Source organism: Aquarana catesbeiana, linkage group LG09 (assembly GCF_042186555.1).
Source record: "Aquarana catesbeiana isolate 2022-GZ linkage group LG09, ASM4218655v1, whole genome shotgun sequence".
NCBI lineage: Eukaryota > Metazoa > Chordata > Amphibia > Anura > Ranidae > Aquarana > Aquarana catesbeiana.
In genome coordinates, this window is record NC_133332.1 from 245549938 (window position 1) to 245572312 (window position 22375).

The 22375-nt window shown below is 41.7% G+C and overlaps 2 protein-coding genes and 1 long non-coding RNA gene across 6 annotated transcripts in view; 2 read left to right on the forward strand and 1 right to left on the reverse strand.

Moving 5' to 3' along the window:
• LOC141108475 (uncharacterized) overlaps positions 1-6868 on the forward strand; it is a 56384-nt gene extending 49516 nt beyond the window's left edge. Inside the window, exon 4 of the long non-coding RNA XR_012236073.1 lies at positions 6578-6868. This is a non-coding gene — a long non-coding RNA (uncharacterized lncRNA). The remainder of the gene's footprint in view (positions 1-6577) is intronic.
• The window catches only part of LOC141108474 (opioid growth factor receptor-like), a 68749-nt gene extending 55442 nt beyond the window's left edge, over positions 1-13307 (reverse strand). Inside the window, exons 1-2 of one of the 2 annotated variants that reach the window (XM_073600107.1) lie at positions 13099-13307; positions 3596-3667 (exon numbers count right to left, since the gene is read on the reverse strand). In XM_073600107.1, the coding sequence (XP_073456208.1) occupies positions 3596-3667; positions 13099-13227 (201 nt within the window). In that variant the 5' untranslated portion in view covers positions 13228-13307. The remainder of the gene's footprint in view (positions 1-3595; positions 3668-13098) is intronic. The other variant, XM_073600106.1, reaches the window with a different exon arrangement.
• A 4310-nt stretch (positions 13308-17617) lies between these two features.
• PHYHD1 (phytanoyl-CoA dioxygenase domain containing 1) overlaps positions 17618-22375 on the forward strand; it is a 47241-nt gene continuing 42483 nt past the window's right edge. For 2 of the 3 annotated variants that reach the window (XM_073600115.1, XM_073600116.1), the window contains exon 1: positions 17619-17782. In XM_073600115.1, the coding sequence (XP_073456216.1) occupies positions 17774-17782 (9 nt within the window). In that variant the 5' untranslated portion in view covers positions 17619-17773. Of the gene's footprint in view, positions 17783-22375 lie in introns of all 3 variants that reach the window. The other variant, XM_073600117.1, reaches the window with a different exon arrangement.

A 22375-nucleotide genomic window follows, 5' to 3' on the forward strand; every position in this document is an offset into this window, starting at 1 on the left:
CAAATCTGCAAGGCTGCCACATGGTCCAGTTTTTCGACCTTCATAAGGCACTACCGCTTGGATCTACTATCAGCCTCGGACCAATCATTTGGTAGGAAGGTTTTGCAGGCAGTAGTCCCACCCTGAAGTAAGTTTCTCGGTTATCCTCTCCAAGGTGCTGTCCTGAAAGGCGAAGGGAGAAAACCTTAGTTAGACTTACCGGTGACGGTATTTCTACGAGCCTTTCAGGACAGCAGCCTACTTCCCTCCCTTGGTTATCATATGTAAAGTATAATTATAGGACCTGGTAATTGTCTGATTATATTTTCCAGCATGTCGGAGGATTTCTCGGTAACAACTGATGGCATGGTGGAAGCAGCTGCTTTTTAAAGGGGCGTTGTCACGCAGTGTTTCCTGTCTAAGAGGTGGAGCTACGCTCTCTCCAAGGCGCTGTCCTGAAAGGCTCGTAGAAATACCGTCACCGGTAAGTCTAACTAAGGTTTTTTTTTCTGCCAGTAAATACCTTATACAGCCCACTTCCTTTTTCTTGTTTGGTAAAAAGCCTAGGCTTATGACATTCACAGCGCTCTCTCTCACTCTCATGAGAGTTTGCCAGGAAGGGAGGGGGGGGGGATCAGTCATAAGAGGGCCAATGAGAGCTGCAGAGCTGGAGGTGTGCCTCTGTGTAAATCCAGGAAGTGAACAGGCAGCAGCTTCAGCTGCCCACAGTTAAAATGGATGCAGCCAGACTCCGTGGAGGGAGATTTCTGCAGCATATTTGGCAAGTACAGAATTGCAGTATATATAAAATCTGCAAAGCGGTTGGGCGGAAGCTTCAGAATGGCAAAGGTGTTTTTATTACAAACTAAGTGAGAAGACTGCAGTTCCTCTTTAATAAAACTAACAGTAATTTTAAACCCTTCTCCACACTCTCCAAAACAAAAACAAAAAAAATTGTTTGTTTGGATTTAGGTTTTAAGCAGTTGTATGTTTTCAGTGTTGGTTTAGGTTGGGGTGGTATTGGCTGCGCCTCTAACCCATAAAAACTGTCTTTGTGGGTATCCAAGTGCGCCATACGGGAGGTCTTCATCTGTTCTAGATCCTGGACTCTGTACATGGGACTGAAATTACCACAGAGATGATGTAGATAATGATTCAATTTTAAATAGAAATCATCAGGATTAGTCAGCTTTTGACTCAAGCTCTGCACATTTTGCTAAGGCTGGCTATTACTGGTCCTGTTGGTGTCTATTTATTAAACCTTACAAAGCATGCAGTAAAAAGTTGAGACTTCTTTAGAACAAATGAAGTGAGACTTCATGTCAGTAGATGGCAGAACTAAGATCTAATCATGCAAGTATACATGTTTAAAGGGCAATTTCTTTAATGAAAGAGGAGTAAGAAATGTAAGGAGCCAGTGGGTGAGTCCACCTATAAGCATCCAACCTTACAGTGGACCTCCACTCTAGATGTGGGTCAGGGAGGTGATGGGACCCCTTACTACCCTCTGGGAGACATTGTTCAAGATGTCCAATAGGTTCTTCTAGTTTGTATCATCCATGTGGAGTTGGACAGTGAACACCTCTTCATCTATCCACAGTATATAAAAATAAATTAAGTTTTTACTTGGAGCAGTAATTTTGGCACAATCGTTTGCTCTCATACAAGGGTCCTTGGTTTTTGTGTACACTACTGAGGTGAGGTAAAGCTGGAGATTACACTAGTAGAGTTTTGTTCAAAATTTTTTTAAGAACATTCATTCGATTTTCTAAAGGTCTGCGAGGTCAAACCTGTATTCATTTTGTATTCATTGTAATGACAAAAAAATTCAAAGGAGCAGGATGGAATTTTTGAATGAATGTTCAAACAAATATCTGTACAAACATTAAATTGAAAATCTACACGTGTGTCATGGTTATGCAATAGAGTTTTGTCTGTCAGCTTACCTGTCTCCATGTGTTCATCTCTAGAGACCAGCTGACTCTCACCTGACTGCTTTTATAATCTCTCCTCTAGCATGGCTCCACCCCAGCTCCTATCAGAGAACTCTATATTAACCTCTGCACTGCAGGCCAGCCCTGCTGATCAACCTTTGTGTGTTTTGGCTTCCTGTTGCCTGCCTGCTGTGTGCTCTACATTTGTTTCTGTTACCGACCTTGGCGTTTTCTCACTATTCCTGTCTGCTCGTGACCCTGACCTTTGGCGTGTCCCCGACTATCCCTGTTTGCCTGTGACCCTGAACCTTGCCATGAACTCTGTTGTCCTTGTCTGCTTGTGGCCCCGACCTTGGCTTATTCCCTTACTATCCCTATCCTCCTGTTGCCTACTGTGGGTGTGAGCTGGGGGACCCTGGGGGTCGCGACCTGGTTGCAGCCCAGTCCATCCTCACCACTAGAGGCTCTGGTGAACACCTGCTGGCTCTTAGACTCTGCGCCCCAGGGAATCTTACGCTCTAACCCCGGTGGGATCCGTGTTGGTGTTCCAGCGGCCCTGCCTTCCTTACCACCCTAACTCCCATCCGCAGCAGTCAGCCGTAGGGTCCACTACCTTGCGGTGCACTCCTGATCCCAACAATGTGCATCTGTCACCTAGCCTCAAGGTGACCTGACACAGTGTATGGTAATTTCAAGCATCTTGTTGTAAGTATGACTCACCAGTATGCTGGTCTACCACTGATCCACAATTCTAGAGCCCTGTGCCTAAATAACCAAATTCAAAGCTCCTCCATCTTTCCTTCTCTGAGGTGTCCAGAAGCGTAAAATTGAAAAAAAAAAAACTCTAAAAGGATCAATAAAGTAAGTGTAAAAGGGACTGGAATCAAAAGGACACGGTACAAAACTTTGGCATGACTAAGGGACTGGAGGCATTCCAGATCAGACTATCCTTACTGCGGTCGGTACAATCTCTACAGGTTCCAATCTCACAGAATGATAGTGGGCCTAGATTCCTAAGGCTGATAGCTGGCTTAGAGGTAGCGAAGAGATGGCCTCACATGTAACTCAAGTTATAAACAAGATGATCTCATAAGTAACCCTCACCCTGTGATAAAATGGCTCTATAGAAAAATAGAGGGTAGATGTATTTTAGTTAACGTGTATGCAAAACCAAACTTTTTTCAGTTTTTTATATAATGGGGAAAGTTTAAAACTCTGATCAGATTTTTTTTTTTCTGTCTGGTTATCGCTGGGGAGATTTCTCTTCACCTCCTGTTTTGGAGATGCAACAGCAAATGAGAGAAAATCTTACCAAAGTGAGGGAGGCTCCCTTTTTATAACATCTATGACTGGAAAATTTGTCCCCATTGGAAGATTTACCCTCACTTTCTGTTCTGTGACAACTCCGATTTTGATTTTGAAGGTCAAATCTCCCCAACAGAGAAGAAATATTTTTAGTAGCGTCAAGAAGGATTAGAACTTCTGACTTTTTTTATTGCTACAGGTCCCATTAATAACAATTCGCCAATTTTTTTTGTTTATGGGCATTACAAGGGCAGGAATTGAGGGAGAAATGTTTCCTTCCCCACACTATCCAATTTTTTTTCCATTTCTTGGATTATGATTTTAAGCAGTTGTATGATTTCAGTTTCTCACTTGGGTTGGGATAGTATTTACCTTACCCCATAACACTTTTTTCGTGGATTTCCATGAGCGCCATGCTGGGGGTCTTCATCTGTTCTAGATCCCGGATTCTGTAGATAGAACACAGAGAAGATGTAGATAATAATTCCGTAGAAACCATCAGGATTAATCAGCTTTTGACTCAAGCTCTGCACATTTTGCTACAGCTGGCTATTTCTGTTTTTGTTGATGTCTCTATTTATTAAACCTTACAAAGAATGCAATAGAAAGTGTGAGACTCTATTTGCAGCAGATTAATTGAGACTTCATGTCATTATGTGACAGAACTAGGGTATAAGCATGCAAGTGAACATGTTTAAATTGGGAATTCTTTGAATTAGAAAGGGATAAGAAATGTAAGAAGCCAGTGGGCGAGCCAGCCTATAAGCATCCAACCTACAATGGACCTCCACTCAGTGTGCCAAACTTACCAAGGTGGATATATCATCATTGCAAACTGTACAGCTGTCCTTGAGATTTATGGGGTCTAATTATACCAGATGAGGGTCAAGCAAGTGCTGGGACGCCCTGCCGCTGTCTTTTATACCTTGACATTGCCCTACGCTTGAAGTGGGAGACATTCTTCATTATGCGCCAAGGGTGCTTCTAGTTTGTATCATCCAAGTGGTGTTGGACAATAAGTACCTCCTCATCTATCCACAGTAAATAAAGTGTTAGTATTTGGGGCAGTAATTTTGGCCCAGAGTTTGCTCTCACACAGGGGTCCTTTGGTTATGTCCACCGCTGAGGTAAAGTAAAGCTGGCCATACACTAGTACAGTTTTTTTTTTTTTTTTTAAAAAGAACATTTTTAAGAATATTTATTTAATATTTGTAGTGATGAGAAAATTCAAAGAAGCAGGATGGATTTTTTTTCTTGAACAAATAAATTAATAAATGGTGAATGTGGTTTACATTCGGGAAAGTCCATTCACTTCAAAATTCAATGTTAAAAGCAGTTTCAAAGGACATTTGTAAGGTCTTCCAAATACTGATGCTCATATGAATATTTGTAAAACATTAACTTGAAAATCTCCTAGTGCAGTGGTCTCCAAACTGCAGCCCGTTGCTTGCTTTTATCCGGCCCACTGACACGAACGGTGGGGCACAATTCCTCCCAATCACACCATAGATAGGGCACAATTCCTACCAATGACACCAACAATGGGGCACTGTTCCTCCAAATGAAACCAATGATGGGGCATTGTTCCTCCTAATGAAACCAACGATGGGGCACAATTTTTCCCAATGACACAGCGAATACTTTGGTTGGGATTTCCTTCACTTTGAAGGGATTTCCTACCACTTGCTGCTGTGCCTACGGGACAGGAAGTGAAGGAAAATCTCCCCAATGTAACACAGATGGCATGGCTAGGGTTGCCACTTAACCCCTTTTAAACACATCATGACACATAAAATCTAGGAATGGCACTTTGGAGGCACAACAGTATTAAACTACAAAAAAATATATGTTTGGGATTTTTTATTAATAAAGTATAAAAGGACAATGAACAAACATGGACAATTTAAAAACAAGTCAGGCTAGACATAGAACCTGGTATGGGTACACCATGAGGATCCCACCCTGCAAGTTTAAATAAAATTTGAAGGAGATGTAAATCTATAAACAGAGCACGTTGATACAAACTGAAGGAGGATATACTTCCCCAAACATTGAGTAATAAACAATCATAAAGCTCTGATAAGCAAGATGCTGCAGGTGTGGTGATCCGAGGTGAGATGCTCTCTTAGTTGCTCTACATGTTTCACGTTGCACAGAACGCTTCCTCAGGAGCTAGAGATTCTATTCAAGATGCATAAAAGAGACAACAAAAATGTCAGTTAAACAGCTAGCTTGGACATCGCTAATATAGCCCAACCATGCGGTCCCTACGAAATCCATCACAGATCGATGTACTAGTACCTAAATTCCACTTGGTAATCCCAGTGAAGAATATAGAAAATAAGGGAAAAGGTACAGGTAACAAAAATAGAGAGGTCACCTATCTAGGAATTATGTGGGATGCTTCCACCCCTAAATTAAGTATCAAAACATCAACATGGGGTAAAAAGAACAAAAAAATGTATAGTACATACAGCAAAAAGTTGTACATAAGTTATAAACATCATTATACATGATCATATTATCCCGAAAAGGTTGGGAAGTGTATATACCATTAAAAAATCATTAAACATTACGGAGGGAGGGAACATAAGGAAAAAACATTGATCTGGAGAAGGGGGAATTTTTGAACAAATAAGCCAGACATGGTATATCATAGCATTTCTAAATGGTTTTTGACATTCCAAGAAGGGTTCTTGTAATTAAACTAGCGCGTGCTACGGGGGGTTTTTTGGAAATGATTGTACATTAAAGAAAAGATCTATATGAATGGGATTCATTCAAACCGGGAGCCCTGATGGCGTTTAAACGCTCGATCCATAGGGTCTCTTTTTGTAATATGTATTTGTCCCATTCACCACCTCTAGGGCTTTGGGGGACGATGGCCAGAACAGTAAAAGAAATAGAGGACGTATCAAACCGATGATATAGATCCATTTGTCTGCTCACAGGAGTGAGCATTTTACCATTTCCTGAGTAGTAAACGTGGTCATTGATTCTTTGCCTCAACTGTCTGGCCGTCTTCCCCACATAAAAAGCCCCACAGGTGCACCTCATCAAATAAACTACCCCTTGGGTGGAGCACTTTTTACTTGGATTTATCCCCGTTCCACTTGTTCTTCTTACTTCGCGATTTGGCGCTCCTTCTGCCCCCTGGACTGGGTGACCCTAACCACCGGGCTCTGTCTTATCTCTTTTGGAGACCACTATCTTTTATAGAGCCTGTCTCACGGGTCATCATATATGGGGGTGTTTATTTGTGATATTGAAATTTTATACATTTATACATATTCTACCTCTTGATATTCTGTCATTGTGATAGTTTGTTTTTTGTTGTCTCTTTTATGCATCTTGAATAGAATCTCTAGCTCCTGAGGAAGCGTTCTGTGCAACGCGAAACATGTAGAGCAACTAAGAGAGCATCTCACCTCGGATCACCACACCTGCAGCATCTTATCTTATCAGAGCCTTATGATTGTTTATTACTCAATGCTCAGGGAAGTATATCCTCCTTCAGTTTGTATCAACGTGCTCTGTTAATAGATTTACATCTACTTCAAATTTTATTTGAACTTGCAGGGTGGGATCCCCATGGTGTACCCATACCAGGTTCTATATCTAGCCTGACTTGTTTTTAAATTTGTTCATGTTTGTTCATTGTCCTTTTATACTTTATTAATAAAAAATCCCAAACATATATTTTTTTGTAGTTTAATACTGTTGTGCCTCCAAAGTCCCATTCCTAGATTTTATGTGTCTTCAAATTGATTGTTGGGGACGTTGGCACAAATCGCTATTGAGTACCTGCAGTAGTCACCCTGTTTTTTGAGGTACTTGAGCATTAGGTTTTTTCTGTTTTGACCCTTTTAACCTCCCTGGCGGTATTCCCGAGTGTGGCTCGGGGTTAAAATTCAGGACCATTAGCGGTAACCCCGAGCCACACTCGGGATTGCATCGCAGGATCCTGGTGCCTCCTTACTTACCTTATCCCCGGGATCCTGCGATGTCCCCCCGCAGTGTCCGTGGGCTCCGTCCTCCTCCGAAGCCTCTCTGTGCCAGGCTCCGTTCCCTGCGAGCGTCGCGACGCACGGGGGCGGAGCCTGGCGGCAAATTCAAAAAAATGTAAAAAGCATAACACATACAGTACTGTAATCTTACAGATTACAGTACTGTATGAAATCATTTCACATCCCATTTGTCCCCAGTGCTCTGGCCCATGCCCTGCATGCAGTTTTATATTGCATATACTGTTCTTTCTGCCTGGAAACTGGAGATTGTCCATAGCAACCAAAAAGTGTCCCTTTACGTCAAAAATGGCTTTAGACCAGCTAGAAAACAGCGATAGTAAATTAGAACACTTGCAGAATTGAGCGATAGTGAATTGTGGGGAAATTTATTTTATTACTATTTATTTTTATTTTTTTTTATTATTATTTTTTTTTTATTATATTATAATTTATGTTTTTGTGTTTCAAACTTTATCATACCCAGGATATCTACTAGACTCTTGTTTGGACAGATTTAAGTGTGTTATTGTTAAGAATTACAGGCCTACAATATAAAACGCCAAATTTCCATGCAAAATAATTGTACCGCTTTCAGCACCTAAAATCAGAAAGAATCATACCGCCAGGGAGGTTAAACACAAACACATATTAATTACACAGGTTCTGAGGCTAATTTAATGCAGATAAGGCACTAAGTGAGTTTAATTACCACCTTAATCAGCCCCATAACCTGTGTAATGAATACGTGTATAGGTTTAAAGGGATGAGGTGGCAACCCTAGGCATGGCATATACCCCTCCCCATCCCGAACTCTATCCAAAATGAAAAAAATGTTTTGCCTTTTGATACTTTGACCACTTAAGGACCAGCCGCCGCAGTAATACTGGGGCAGCTGGACTCCCCTGGGCGAATCGCCGTCATGGTACGTTGGCTGCTTTAAGAGCTCTAAGGGGGAGCGCCCCAGGAGTCAATGTTGACAATGTAAATAGACAGATATCCGTTCTGTCAGGGGAGGAAAGACAGATCTGCTGCTCCTACTGATTAGGCATATCTCCAGGCAGTCGCAGTCTCAGCTCCCCCACAGTTAGAAACACTCCCTGGGTAACATATTTAACCCCTTGATCGCTCCCCAGTGTAAACCCCTTCCCGGCCAGTGAAAAAAGTGGTCCCAAAAAAATGTCAAGTGTCTCATCTGTCCACCGCAATGTCGCAGTCCCGCTAAAAATCGCTGCCAATACTAGTTAAAAAAAAAAATTAATAATAAAAATGCCATAAATATATCCCCTATATTGTAGATGCGATAACTTTTGTGCAAACCAATCAATACACACTTAATGCGATTTTTTTATTTTTATTTTTTTTATTTTTTTTTTTACCAAAAATATGTAGAAGAATACATATTGGCCTAAACTGATAAAGTGTTTGTTTTTTTTCAAAACTGTCGGTCTTTTCTTGTTTATAGTGCAAACAATAAAAACCGCAGAGGTGAACAAATACCACCAAAAGAAAGCTCTATTTGTGGGGGAAAAAAATTACGTTTTTGTTTGGGTACAGCGTTGCACGACTGCGCAATTGTCAGTTAAAGCGACGCAGTGCCGTATCACAAAAAAATGGCCTGGTCATTAAGGGGTCCAATCCTTCCTGTTCTTAAGTGGTTAAGCCTGAGGATTCTTTGAAACAAATGAAGAAAATGGGCTTTGAGGTAACCAACCTCAAGACTTTAATGGTGTTTATATTTTAAATATTAAGTCACCAATAGTCTGAATAAAACACCCACTGATCATTTTTGTATATCCCTGCAAAAACTCGTGGCGACCCACCCCTGAAGGAAAGCAACCCATAGGATATACATTTCACTGATTTTAATCCCGAGTGATACATATTTTGATTACCAATCTGGTTTAATATGATGCCACATAACAAGTCTCCTGAAGAAGCTCCAATGAGCGAAACATGTTGAGAAAAGTGGTATCTTTTGTGATATGTCACTGAATTTTATGGAAAAACTTTTTCTTGTACTAAATCATGTCTCGTGATTTTTTTAACATTGTTTAAATACATTTTATTTTATTCAGACTATTAATGACTTGATATTTAAGATATAAACACCATTAAAGTCCCGAGGTTGGTTACCTCAAAGCCCATTTTCTTCATTTGCTCAAACATTTGGGATGTGGTGTTCTCATATTTAGTCCCTCCTTTCCTAGTTTTTTTCATGATTCTTTGAAACAGACAAAAATGAACATCTGGAGCCTGTGGCCAATGTCTCTGGGACAGGAAATGATAAAGACATGATCAATGATGAAACCTGACAGAGGCTTTTACAACTTATACAGGTGACACCCGCACTGACCAGCTGTCACTGGGGGCACTTGTCGCTGAATCAGGAACTGAGAGGATTTTGGAAAAAATGTATACTTTACGTGATCAGTAAAGTGACTATAATGCTACCAAATTGTTTCAATCATTTGAATACAAAAAGTACCTTTTTCTTAGTGATCCCAAACACTGTTATGGTAATACAGCCTAGGGAAAGACCACATGATCTCTACCTATTGGCTGGTTTCACACGGGAATGTTCGTAGTCCGCATCCACCTGCTCAGCATAGGCTCTCCCCACTGAGTAGGCAGATGACGGGTCCATCTCCGCTCCACTATGAAGAGTGGATATGGACACAACCTCTCTGTTCTCTATGGGGCTGTCAGATTCCTGTCCGTTTCCATCCGACTGTCGTCCGATCTGCTGTTTTTGGTGGACAGAATCAGATTGGATGCCTGTGGGTGTCAGCAGACACATGTCCGCTGACATCCGCCGCTCCAAAAAGAGATATGGAGGGTCCGATCAGGTCCGTCTGAAAAACTGACAGGCAGACCTGATCAGACAGCCCGTGTGAAACCAGCCTTAGGGAACACTGCAGGTACAGGGATTTAAGTGAGAGAGATCCTGTCTAGGAAATTTGTAGAACAATACTGTGCAAAAAAAACAAAGCAAGAAGCAGCGCCTGTGTATGTAAATCAGCAAACTTGTCTGCGCCCTTGAACATATGTGATACTATGCTCAGAAACCAGGTGTGTTTATAACCAATTCACATTGTTAAATAGGGTAGGGAATGGGTAAAACTGCTATTTCTTTTCTGTGTTTGTCCCATCGGGGAGATTTTCCTTCACTTCCTGTGCCAGAGACCCGAGAGAAAGCGAGAGGAGCTCTTTAAAAAGTGAGCAAAATTCCACTCCTAGACAGTTGTCAATGGAACAGGTGTCCCCAATGGGAAATTTACTATCATATCTTGGTCTCATGATAAATCTAAAAATGTTGGATTGTGATAAGACATAAAAATATTTATATTTATTTGCATTATTTTGCAAACCTTGAGGAGAAGTTCATTGCAGCACTGGTACTTTGAGCACAAACTTGGTTATTATCAGGGCTTTTTTTCTCACAGAAAAGGTTCAGGAACTCAACCATACCCACCACACTCACATACCTGCCAAATGGCAACAAATAGTAGCTCTTCCCTCTGCATACAACCCTCCCTCCACTGCCATCATCCCCCCCCCCTCCTTAAAAGCTCCACCATCTGTCATATGTCTTACCTTTGTTCCAATATTAAGCTGAAGCACCTATCTGGCTGTAGTACCTCCCAGCATATTATACTGCAGTCACTTGTAAGGGAGATCATGCAGTAGGAGTATCAACAACTGGTCACCAGGGAAAATATGGAGACCATCTAGGGTGCACCTGTTCTGTATCTCCTTGTCCCTGTCCGGCACTCAGTGAGATCTGCGCAGGAGATCTGACCTGTGAGAGCTACTGGGAGATAAGCTATCACTTGTAAATGCAGAAGCTGGACTTCAGTGTTACCAAGTGATAGTGGTGAGCAGGGAGCAGAAGACTTGAGCCAGAGGTGGTGGAACTGAGTTCCCTCTAGTTCCTGCTGAAAAAAAGCCCTGGTTATTATTATTCACGTTATTCAATATCTTCGGTTCCCTCGTCCTTCCTCCACCGCCAGACCAAGTAGAAAGTGCAGCACGCTTTGCGCATGCGCAGTAGGGAACCTGAAAGGCTCCACTGCCGGGTTCCCTTACCAGGAATGTCGGCGGTTGCACCTGACAGCCGATCCGAAGATCAGCTGTGGTGCTGACATCACGGGCTCCCTGAACAGGTAAGTGTCCATATATTAAGAGCCCTTTCACACTGAGGCAGTTTTCAGATGTTTTAGAGCTAGAAATAGCCTCTAAAAAGCGCCGGAAAACTGCCTCCCATTCAGTACAATGAGTGCTTTCACACTCGGGCGGTGTGCTTGCAGGACGTTAGAAAAAGTCCTACAAGCAGCATCTTTGGGGCGGCTTAGGAGCGCTATAAATTGCGCTCCCAAAATGCCCCTGCCCATTGAAATGAGTGGACAGCGCTTCAAAATCGCTGCAAAACGGGTGTTTGTTCTTTTTTTTTTTTTCACCCGGTGCACTAATGCCGAAAAGTGCTGCTAAAGCACCAAAAAAATGGCTGGCGCTTTATCGCTGTTTTAGCGGCGCTACATTGTGAAAGGGGTTTAAAAGTCAGCAGCTGCAGTATTTGGAGCTGCTGACTTTTAATTTTTCGTGGGGGGCTGGACCTCCTCTTTAAGTTGTGAGCAGCTGCTTCCTATTTTTTATATTAAGCGGTAGCGCATAGGATTCTATACCTACTTGTTTTTGTTTTTGTTTTTTTTTACACCTGTGGCCATGGCAGTGATTGGAACACCTTAAACCAATGATTTGTCCCAATACTTTTGGCAATATAGTTTTATATGCAAAGGGGAGTGATTTATACAACCTGTGAGCAGCACAGACATGTGGCATAGGTATCTGTAGTTGAACACAGCAGCATCATATCACGAATTAAAGGGGATTTAGATATTTAGGAACAAACTTGTCTGAGGTTCTTTTCCTTCTCAACTCTATTCAAAACAAACAAAAAAAGTTTTGGCTATAGATACAGTACACTTAAAGTGTTACTAATCCCACAACAGTAAAATCAGTCTTTATATGCAGTAAACCATGCTTGTTATACTCACTGTCGAACCTTAGAGGTTAATCCTCTGCATTGTGTAAAAGGGCTGTTTGATCCTGTCTCCTCTGATCCTCCCCTTCTTCCAGAGTCCTCAATATATCTCCTGATAGAACAGAGCCTTGGGGACAGGCTGCACATGCTCAGTTTGGTATTTATTGCTAGAGAGGTTTTTTGTCTTGGGAGAGTGCATGTGATCAGCACAGGGCCAATTGGCACTGTGCAGACAGAGGGTCCAGGGTCCTGCATCCCTATAGGACAATCATGGGAGAATCATGGGATTCTACAAGCTTTAACTAGACATTGATAGAAGTCACATGACTGCTGATGAGAAAATGTATTTAGCAATTTTATATTTACCAAAATAATTGCATTTCCATGTTCTGTGTACTGTGGGAGACCACATATAGTAAATGCAGGCTCCTGGGTTTAGTAACACTTTAAATATTTTTTTTACTGTACATCAGGTTTTGTAGAAACCACTAATGGCAATCAAAACAGTCACTGTGCCTAAAGCTGGCCACACTTTCTCCATATCCATAGATTCACCCATGCACCAATCTTCTTGTGCTGGCTATTGAATTCTGACCGCTGTCACCAGCGGCTTTCAGATTGCCCAAACGGTGACTGCAGTTGCTGTTTGGCCGACATTTTATCATCTGGCCCCTTTGATTTCTTAGTGGAAGTTGGTCTATCTGGGTGGTGTTAGTAAGGCCCACCCATGACTCAAATTTTGTCTGATTTACAGAATTTGGCAGAGATTCAGGATGTATATGGCCATCTTAATGCATAGCTTTATCTGTCTTACATCAAGTCAGGTGATTACCTGTAGATGTGTACTTCTCGTCTCTCCTGACTTCTTGTTCTCCTGGGGAAAGTTGTGTTTCGAGTTCTCAGATTTGTCATTAAAAGGGTAGACAGTGGGTCTTTCATTGGAAGGTCGGAGTCCACTCATATTTTTCGTAAGTGACTGTTAAAACAGAAAGTGAAACATCAACAGGCTTTGTTAGCCTTAGTAACCAGAGTTTCCGGTTACGAAACAGACTGTGTGTTTTTTTTTTATTGCCTGCTTTTAAAGTGGAAGTAAATTAAAATAAAAAGAAGTTTCCTCCTGCAAGGCAATTATCATAATACTAGCATATTATGAGAGACTTACCTTGAAAATAAGCCCTTTAGTGGAGCACTGTCACCGCTGACAAGGCTTTCATCTTCCCCCAGTCTTCCTTCTGGGTTCTTTGGCTTCAGTCGTCTGACTGGCCGAGCCGCAATGACGTCATTGCCGCACGTGCGCAGGAGTCTCGGTCCTGGTACAAAGCTCTGACAGAGCGGCACAGGTATACCGTTACTTCAGAGCGCATGTGCTGGTAAAAGAAGGTCTTTTTACTCTAATGCATAGAATACATTAAGGTAAAAAAAAACCCTTAAGGCTTTACAACCATTTTAATGACTGCTTTAAGGAACACATACTGTACCTCCATGAATTAGTATTTGTATCTGCCTGGAGTTTAAAAGAGAAGTATAGGAGCAGGTTTTTTTTCTGTTTTTTTTTTAGAATCGTACTTACCTAGGTGGATGCAGCATCGGTCCCCCACCGGCTCAAACACTGAGAACCCAGCGCTAAACCGAGTGTTAAACACCGCTGATCGCTCGGTTCTTTTTTTTTTTTTTTTTTTTTAGAAGCACATGATTAGGGCCTGAGGCTCTAATTGGCTTCAATAAAGGGTGTCCCCGAACCCACCCAGTTGTGTGACAATAGTTAATTAATATTCGCTATTGTCTTCCTGATTCTCCTCCCAGACAATCTGGTAGCGGTTCCTAAAACCCGCCAAGGAGAAGGAGATGCAGGGGAAGCTGCCACCTGGAGGAAGCGCCCGCAATCTAGATGGGGTAAGTGCGGGGCTGGTGACCGACCGGGGGGTGCTTGTGCATTGTTTAATGCCCCTCCCCAAAGAAAAAAAAATACCACCAGCCGCCACTGACTTCTGTACAGAAATGTGTGTGAGAGGCTGCTTTACAAGAACTATTGCTGTATGCTTGCCTTTCTTCAGTAAAGGTCCTGTTAATTGCCTGGTTTGAAGTCTCTCAAAGGGGTGCATGCCCAGTGTATCAAAAGAACTGGGCTTGCAACACAACAAGGGGACTGAGCTAGAGGAAGATTCAATACATGGGTCCTAACATGCAGAATGCTGTCCAGTAGAAGTTAATGCGTTATTGCTAAGGGCTACAGTGTTTGTATCTTTGCTTAAGGCAGCCAACTGGCCAGGAGACTGATGACTGTCAGGGGTGAAGGTTTCTCTGGTAGTGGAGGGGGTTAAGTGCTGGGCACCTCCACTAGCGACTGGCTCCCCATTCTTTGGGACAGGACCTCCAGCGCAGAGTACCTAGGGGCCCTGCCTGGAGTCATGCCAGCCTTTTCTCCTGCACAGCTCCTCATGTGTCACTCTCAATGTAAATGGAAGTCTCTTAATACCTCAATTAAAGCCGCTCTGTCTGGCCGCTCTCCTCCTCCCGCTCCATCTCCTTCCCGAGTGTAGCCTTTGATCGCAGGAGGAGAGCGGTCATGTGACCATCAATGAAACAGCAGAGGAGAGCAGTCACATGACCAGGTCACAAAGAAGGACATTGATTGAGGTATTTAGAAGCTTTGATTTACAATGAGTGACACAGGAGGAGCGGTGTATGAGAGAGGGCTTGCAGTGATGTTTTCTCAACTTTAGAGTATTCTTTCCCAGGAGACTGGGGGTCTCCTGGGAGTGCAGGGGGGCTTTATGAGAGGCCTGTGTAATATGCAGGCAAAGGGGTCTGTGTACTATGCAGATGTCTGTGTACTGTGCAGGGAAAGGGGTCTGTGTACTGTGCAGAGGGTTGTGTACTGTGCAGGGAAAGGGGTCTGTGTACTGTGCAGGGGGGCTTTGTACTGTGCAGAGGGTTGTGTACTGTGCAGGGAAAGGGGTCTGTGTACTGTGCAGGGGGGCTTTGTACTGTGCAGAGGGTTGTGTACTGTGCAGGGGGGCTGTGGGAAGTTTTTTTTTTTTTTTTTTTTTTCCTGAAACTTCCCTCTTAATGTTAGGGTGCATGTTATATGCACTCTGAAAATGAAACAAAGGCGCCACTCTAAGTGCAGTAAAAAACATGGAGTTTAATAAAACTGTAAAAAGGTACTCACAAAGGTACATAGTGTACAAGCATGTTGGCAAAAGCTGCTGGATATCCTGGAAGTGAGTCTGGTCCGTTTCCTGGATTGCAGTGGTGTCCGATGGACAGGCTGCGCCGATGGATGCTGGCACTTCCTGCTGTTGGAACCTATGATTGTTCTGCTGTTGATTATTGCTTGCTTTTATGTACTGCTGCTGTTTATGGTATTTGTATGGCTTTTATTTTATTGGAATATTACACAGCGTTTCTATTGGTCTCTGTCAGGATGTTATGATTTTGCCTCAGTTAAACGGGAGCTGCTGCAGATGTTTTTGGCCTTCTGTGGCATTACTGTTTATAGTAGGCTCATGTCTGAATGTGAAAAGAAATGGCAACAGGCGCCTCTTAGTAAGATTGTAATATTTAATGACAAGTTAGCATTAAAAACACTCACATGTAACAACATGTTTGTCCAGCGCAGGGGATTCCAGTAAGAGCCATGGATGATCTCTGCAGTCTACGGTGGAAGAAAGCCTTGTTCCTCTATGCTGTCGGCTAGTCTGTTGCATTAATAAGAGCTGTCATTACAAAAAATGGAAAGACAATATCCCCAAAGGACAATTTTGTCGACTACAGAGAAATTGTACTAAAAAATTAGATTACATGGAACAAAGCCACCTACTTAGAAACAAGCTTAAAGATAAAGGTTACCCTGAATCGTTAGTTGACCAGGCCCAAAAACATTATTTACAGCATACACCTTCGGCCCATCACAAAAATGATGAAAGTTTTAATCAATTCTGGCGTTTTATCACTAGGTTCCATACCAATTTCTCCAAAATGGAGGCAATCTTCAAGAAGCATTGGCCAATTCTTCTTGAGGATCCATACCTCAGACCAGTTTTGCCCGATTATCCCAGAATTACTTATAGAAAGCCTCCCAACATTAAAAATAAAATTGCATCCAGCAAATTAAAGTCATTAAAGAAAATTGCACCGGCACAGGCCCATATGATTCCGCTTAAGGGCATGTTCCAGTGCAAAAATGCAATGTGCAAAACCTGTAGTCAAAAAACAGTTCTCCACAAAAGGAAAAACTTGCGTGCTGGGTGATTTCTATAATTGCGGTTCTGATTTCGTAGTATATGGCCTCAGTTGTCCCTGTAATCTCATGTATGTGGGGCGCACCATACGCCCGCTAAGACAAAGATTTGGCGAACATAGGAGAAAGATAGAAGGAGGTAGGGACAAGCACAGTGTTCCACGCCATTTTTCGGAATATCATGCTAAATCTACAGAAGGTCTCGAAGTATGGGTCATAGAGCAAATACCCAAAAATCTTCCTGCATCAGAAAGATTTTACAAACTATGCGAACGAGAGACCTTCTGGATCTATTCTTTAGACACTTTGAACCCTGGTGGAATTAATGAAGAGTTGGAAATCTCTACCATTTTAAAATAATATTAGTTCCTGTTTTCATATCCCATCTAATTAAAAAAAAAAAATACTCTTGATGATCTAATATAGCAATAATTTTTATTGATGGTCATCTACCGTTACCAGTGGCCCTACAGTCAGTCTTTATATCACGAATATATAATATCACATACATATTAATTATCTCCATATGAATAGTCTAATAATTCCTTTCCCTGTTCCTGATATATTCATTTTAATCATATTTACCTAATGCAGTTTTTATGAATTCCCCTAACATTCAAATTCACTGTGTGTACATATATGTGTAATTTTTTAAAAAAGATATCTAATTAATTAATTTTGTATATTGCCTTATTTTATCTTGATGGATGGATATATATATATATATATATATATATATATATATTATGTATGTATGTATTTTCTGTAATATATATGTATATAAGTTTATTATCCATTATTTAAGATAAGTGACCATAATATAGGCAAGTTATAGTGAAGCATAACATCCATGCACACTGTAATCCCCCCTTTTTATCCCCTTGTTTTAGATGCCATAGATACATTTCTGTTGTATTCACATGATCTGCAATATTAGCTCTAACCATAAGGTGGCAGTGCTGAGGAAGCACTTAAATAGGCTGCACATGATCCATTCACTTTAGCTTGAGAAATGAGCGCGCCCCACAGCGCATGCTCTGAAACGCGTTGCTTAACGGCAGTACAGCCTATACTGTTTATTCTGCTTTCCAGCCCTCCACTTGACTGCCTGGCTGAGTTGCAAGCCTCATTCTGGATTGCGTTTGTATTCCGGAAGTCTGCGGCAAACAGGCTAGCCGACCGCATAGAGGAACAAGGCTTTCTTCCACCGTAGACTGCAGAGATCATCCATGGCTCTTACTGGAATCCCCTGCGCTGGACAAACATGTTACATGTGAGTGTTTTTAATGCTAACTTGTCATTAAATATTACAATCTTACTAAGAGGGGCCTGTTGCTGTTTCTTTTCTCTTTTACATATTGGAGTGGCTTCACCTACCCCTACAAGGCTGCCCTGCAAATAAACTGTATATCTCTCACAAGGAGCTGTAATTTGCTGAAAAGGACTATTTGACAATTTGCATTGTGTTTTACAATTCACATTGAGACCTGTGCTGCTATTTGTTGTTGTATTTGTTATTTTCATGCCTGAATGTGTTTGGGCTGTAGACCTGAGAGCTGCACTTGAGGCGTGTAATATAGGTCTACCTTTTTACACATGGCACTAAATAATTTATATTCTGGTAAAACATGCTTAGGAGGGGGCCACACAAAAAGTAGCCTAGGGGCCCATGACCACCTTAATCCTCCACTGCCTGTGCCCTTTAATTAAATGGTTTTATTTCTCACAAAAGTATATAATTAGCCCTAGCATCCCTTTTAAAGTGGTAGTAAAGCGCGGAAGAATAAAAAATAAATAAATCTCTTCCCCGCAAATAAATGTCATAATGTGCTAGTATGCATCGCATACTAACACATTATGAAAGACTTGCCTCAAAACTAAGCCCTCCGGCGCAGGGTTTCCATCTTCACCCGGTCTTCCTTCCGGGTTCGTTAGCAGCCCCGGTTTGATAGGTGGAGTCGCTACATCACTCCCGCACATGCCCGCAGGAGTCATGGCCACGGCATGGCTCTCTCTATGAATCGCACGCCGTCCATTGAGAGCGCAGTGCGCATGTGCCAGTGACTTCACCCCGCTGCTGCAAAAGTAAATACCTCCTAAAACGTGCATGTTTAGGAGATATATACTGTACCTACAGGTAAGCCTTATAAGTTTTATATATAAATTTATATATATATAAATTAAAAATTAAGCCTTTACTACCACTTTAAGTGGGTCTTTACGTCTAAGGGTGGAATAGACTTTTCTTTATCGTACATCATGGGACACAGAGCCTTAAGTAATTACTTAATGGGTTATAGGCCACCTTTAGGTGATGGACACTGGTATTCCCAATCCAGGAAGTTCACTCCCTATATAACCCCTCCTTCCAGGAGCACATCAGTTTTTTCGCCAGTGTCTAAGGTGTTGGTCACAAGTGAAGAAGTGCTCTGAGGAGCTTCAGGAGGGTTCCATGCTGGATTTAAATAGCCTCCATAGACCAGATCCATCCAAAGTGCCACTGAGTCCTAAGTGGATGGTACCTGGGGCCTCGTATCCGAAGCATGAGGTTTTGCCTGTAACGCCTCTCTTTGTAGGGCTGGACTCCGGGAACTCAGGGCTTAGGTCTTGCTACATTACCTAAAGCTTTCCTGGTGGGGTGCTTTTACAGGTCCAAGGCAGTGGAACACCAATATTTAAAGGAACCCGGTCCTTAAAGGTTTGCTAAACTCAGCCTGTGATGGGTGAAGTTTGGATTGTCTGTTAATTCAACAAATCCTGCGACGGGGATAAGGTAAGGGAAGAAACTTAGGAACTGAAAAGTCCACCTATGTATTCTTCTATTAGGGATAAAATGTTGTCATGCCTTAAATTCTCCACTAGAGGGAGTCTATGCACATACCTTAATCTGTTGTCTTCACTGTAAAGCCCAGTCTCTGTGTGGCCGCAGCAGCGCGTGGAGGAGGATTTTTTTCTCAGGTAAAAAGAAATCTGACACAATGTTTTTCTTTCTCCCCCCTGAAGGTACTGAGGGTTAGGGGAACATCAGCACTGTACCCCCCTTACATTATCCCCCGGGGGGGGTGTCCCGCTGTTCTACTAATGCTAATATTTTTACTGTTGATGCTGTTGTCGCCGCACACGGGCGCGGGAACATTTTAAATGAAACAGAGGGGCGGATTTATTTCTGAGGGGGCAGGGCCTAAGCGCAGCGCCGTGAACGTCCACGAGGACACACGGCAGGCAAAAAAAAATAAAACCACAGCTGGGACAGTCTCTCCTCGGCTGACGAGGAGGAAACAAAGCAGTCTGCACACAGGGACACAGGAGCTGTAGGACACGTAAGAGTTGCAAACCTGATACAGAGTTGGCATTCCTGATACAGGAAGGACACTTTTTTTCCCAGCACTAGGCTGAACTTTATAGCGGCTTTATTTGTCATGACTATATTCAGCGATTAAGTGCAATTGTATAGTGCCTCTGTTTTTGTGCTTAGGACCATGCCTGCTAAAAAAAGACACCACAAAGACCAAAAAGGTACTAAAGGTTTCACCCCCCGGCGCTAGGATCTTGAGTCGCATTTCCACGCTGTCATCCTCGCCTGAATTACCAGTTATGGCAAGCCCGGGTGAGCCATTGGAACAAATTGATGGTGCAACTGCTTCTCACAATTCAGCCCCTGTATACGTGACTGAAGATGTCCTTTCCTCCACCCTGCAGGGTCTGGAAGGAAGATTAGGGGCTTTAATCGCATCCTCCATTCAAATGGATAGGAAGCGTGCTAGATCCCCCTCCCCCACTTCAGAACCTTTGCAAGGGGAACAGTGGGCACAGGATGAGGTTTTACCCTCAGTCAATCAGGAGGAAAAACAAACCGATGATGATTCCTCTGCGGAGGAAACAACGGTAGATGAGCCTTTTTCAGCCTCACAATCGGAGATGGTTCATTCTACTTTCATGCTACCTCCAACGGAGTCTCCTGAAATAATGTTAAGGTGTAGAAATGGCGCTATTCTCCTCTTAATAAAGTGCCTAAAGATTTAACTGTGCCTTTGGCTTAACACTAATCCTATGCAGAGATATTAAGATGTCAAAATATAAGAGGAAAAAAAGTATGTAGTGAAGCTGTAAAACCCGGTGTTATACCCTCTGCCTAATGGGGTCAGGCCCTAGGCCAGAAAGATTTATGTAGTGGTGTTACACTCCTTGGAAAAAGTAATAAACTCGGATTTCTAACCAGCTTTAAAATCACAAGATTTGGTGTAAGGTGTTTTGCACCCCCTGCCTGTCACAAAGCTAGTAGATGTGTACAAATGGTGGAATTTAGTGTTCCTAATAATGTAAAGTTATGTGATAAACTAAAAATTATAAAAATATACGCCAAAAATCACAAATAGTATAAGTGTGTTACACCCTCTGTCAAAGTGATGAACTGCACCCTTACAATAATCATGCAGCAAACAATTTAATGTTCCTGGTGATATAAAGTTATGTGATGAACTAAACGATAAAAATGTACGCCAGAAACCACAAGTTGAATAAGTGTGTTACACCCTCTGGTGGGTGTCAAAGTGATGAATTGCACCCATACAATAATCATGCAACAAACATGTAATGAAACACAAAATAATAATAAACTAAGAGTGTTACACCCTCTGGGAATAGAGGATGTTTAAAGAAAACACTTTTTGCAAGCAAAGTAATAAGTGTGTTTGATCCTCTGTATCAGAATTCAAACCATAAACCTATAACCACAAATGTAAATGGTGAATATTCCATAATAAACAGTTAGATATTGAATATAAAATAATGTAAAAATTAAAAACTGTGTTCAGGTTTAGTGCTGTTTATTTTCTCTCAGGTGACACTAGTGCCAAGTGACTTTTCGGTGCTGGTAATATATATAGATATATACTCACATTGAGTCATCAATTTCCGGTCGGAGCGGCGATCGTTTGTATACACTGCCGGCTCCATTTTTTATTCCATTTTAATGCTGCATGTAAAGTTCTGACTCAATGTGAGTATATATCTATATTAAAAATAAAGGTTTTTTTAAAACAATATTATGCTATGGGCATTCCTCTCTCCTGCATGTGACAACTTGGGGAAAAGCCAACTTTTGATGTGCAGACCATCCAGCACGCTCCAGAGAGCTACACAGTGGATAAAACTGTGAATGTCTAATACCCCTGGAGGGTAATGCTATCTGGTGAGTGCAATATATTACCAGCACCGAAAAGTCACTTGGCACTAGTGTCACCTGAGAGAAAATTATCAGCACTAAACCTGAACAGTCACTGAACACAGTTTGAAGCACAAAGTCACTTTTAAAAAAGCTGGACTATTTTTACACATTTTTAATTTTTTACGTTATTATTTTATATTCAATATCTAACTGTTTATTATGGAATATTCACTATTTACATTTGTGGTTATATGTTTATGGTTTGAATTCTGATACAGAGGAGCAAACACACTTATTACTTTGCTTGCAAAAAGTGTTTTCTTTAAACATCCTCTGTTCCCAGAGGGTGTAACACTCTTGGTTTATTATTTTGTGTTTCATTAAATGTTTGTTGCATGATTATTGTATGGGTGCAATTCATCACTTTGACACCCACCAGAGGGTGTAACACACCTATTCAACTTGTGGTTTCTGGTGTACATTTTTATCGTTTAGTTCATCACATAACTTTATATTACCAGGAACGTTAAATTGTTTGCTGCATGATTATTGTAAGGGTGCAGTTCATCACCAATGGGTGTAACACACTTATTCTATTTGTGATTTTTGGTGTATATTTTTATAATTTTTAGTTTATCACGCAACTTTACATTATTAGGAACACTAAATTCCACCATTTGTACACATCTACTAGCTTTG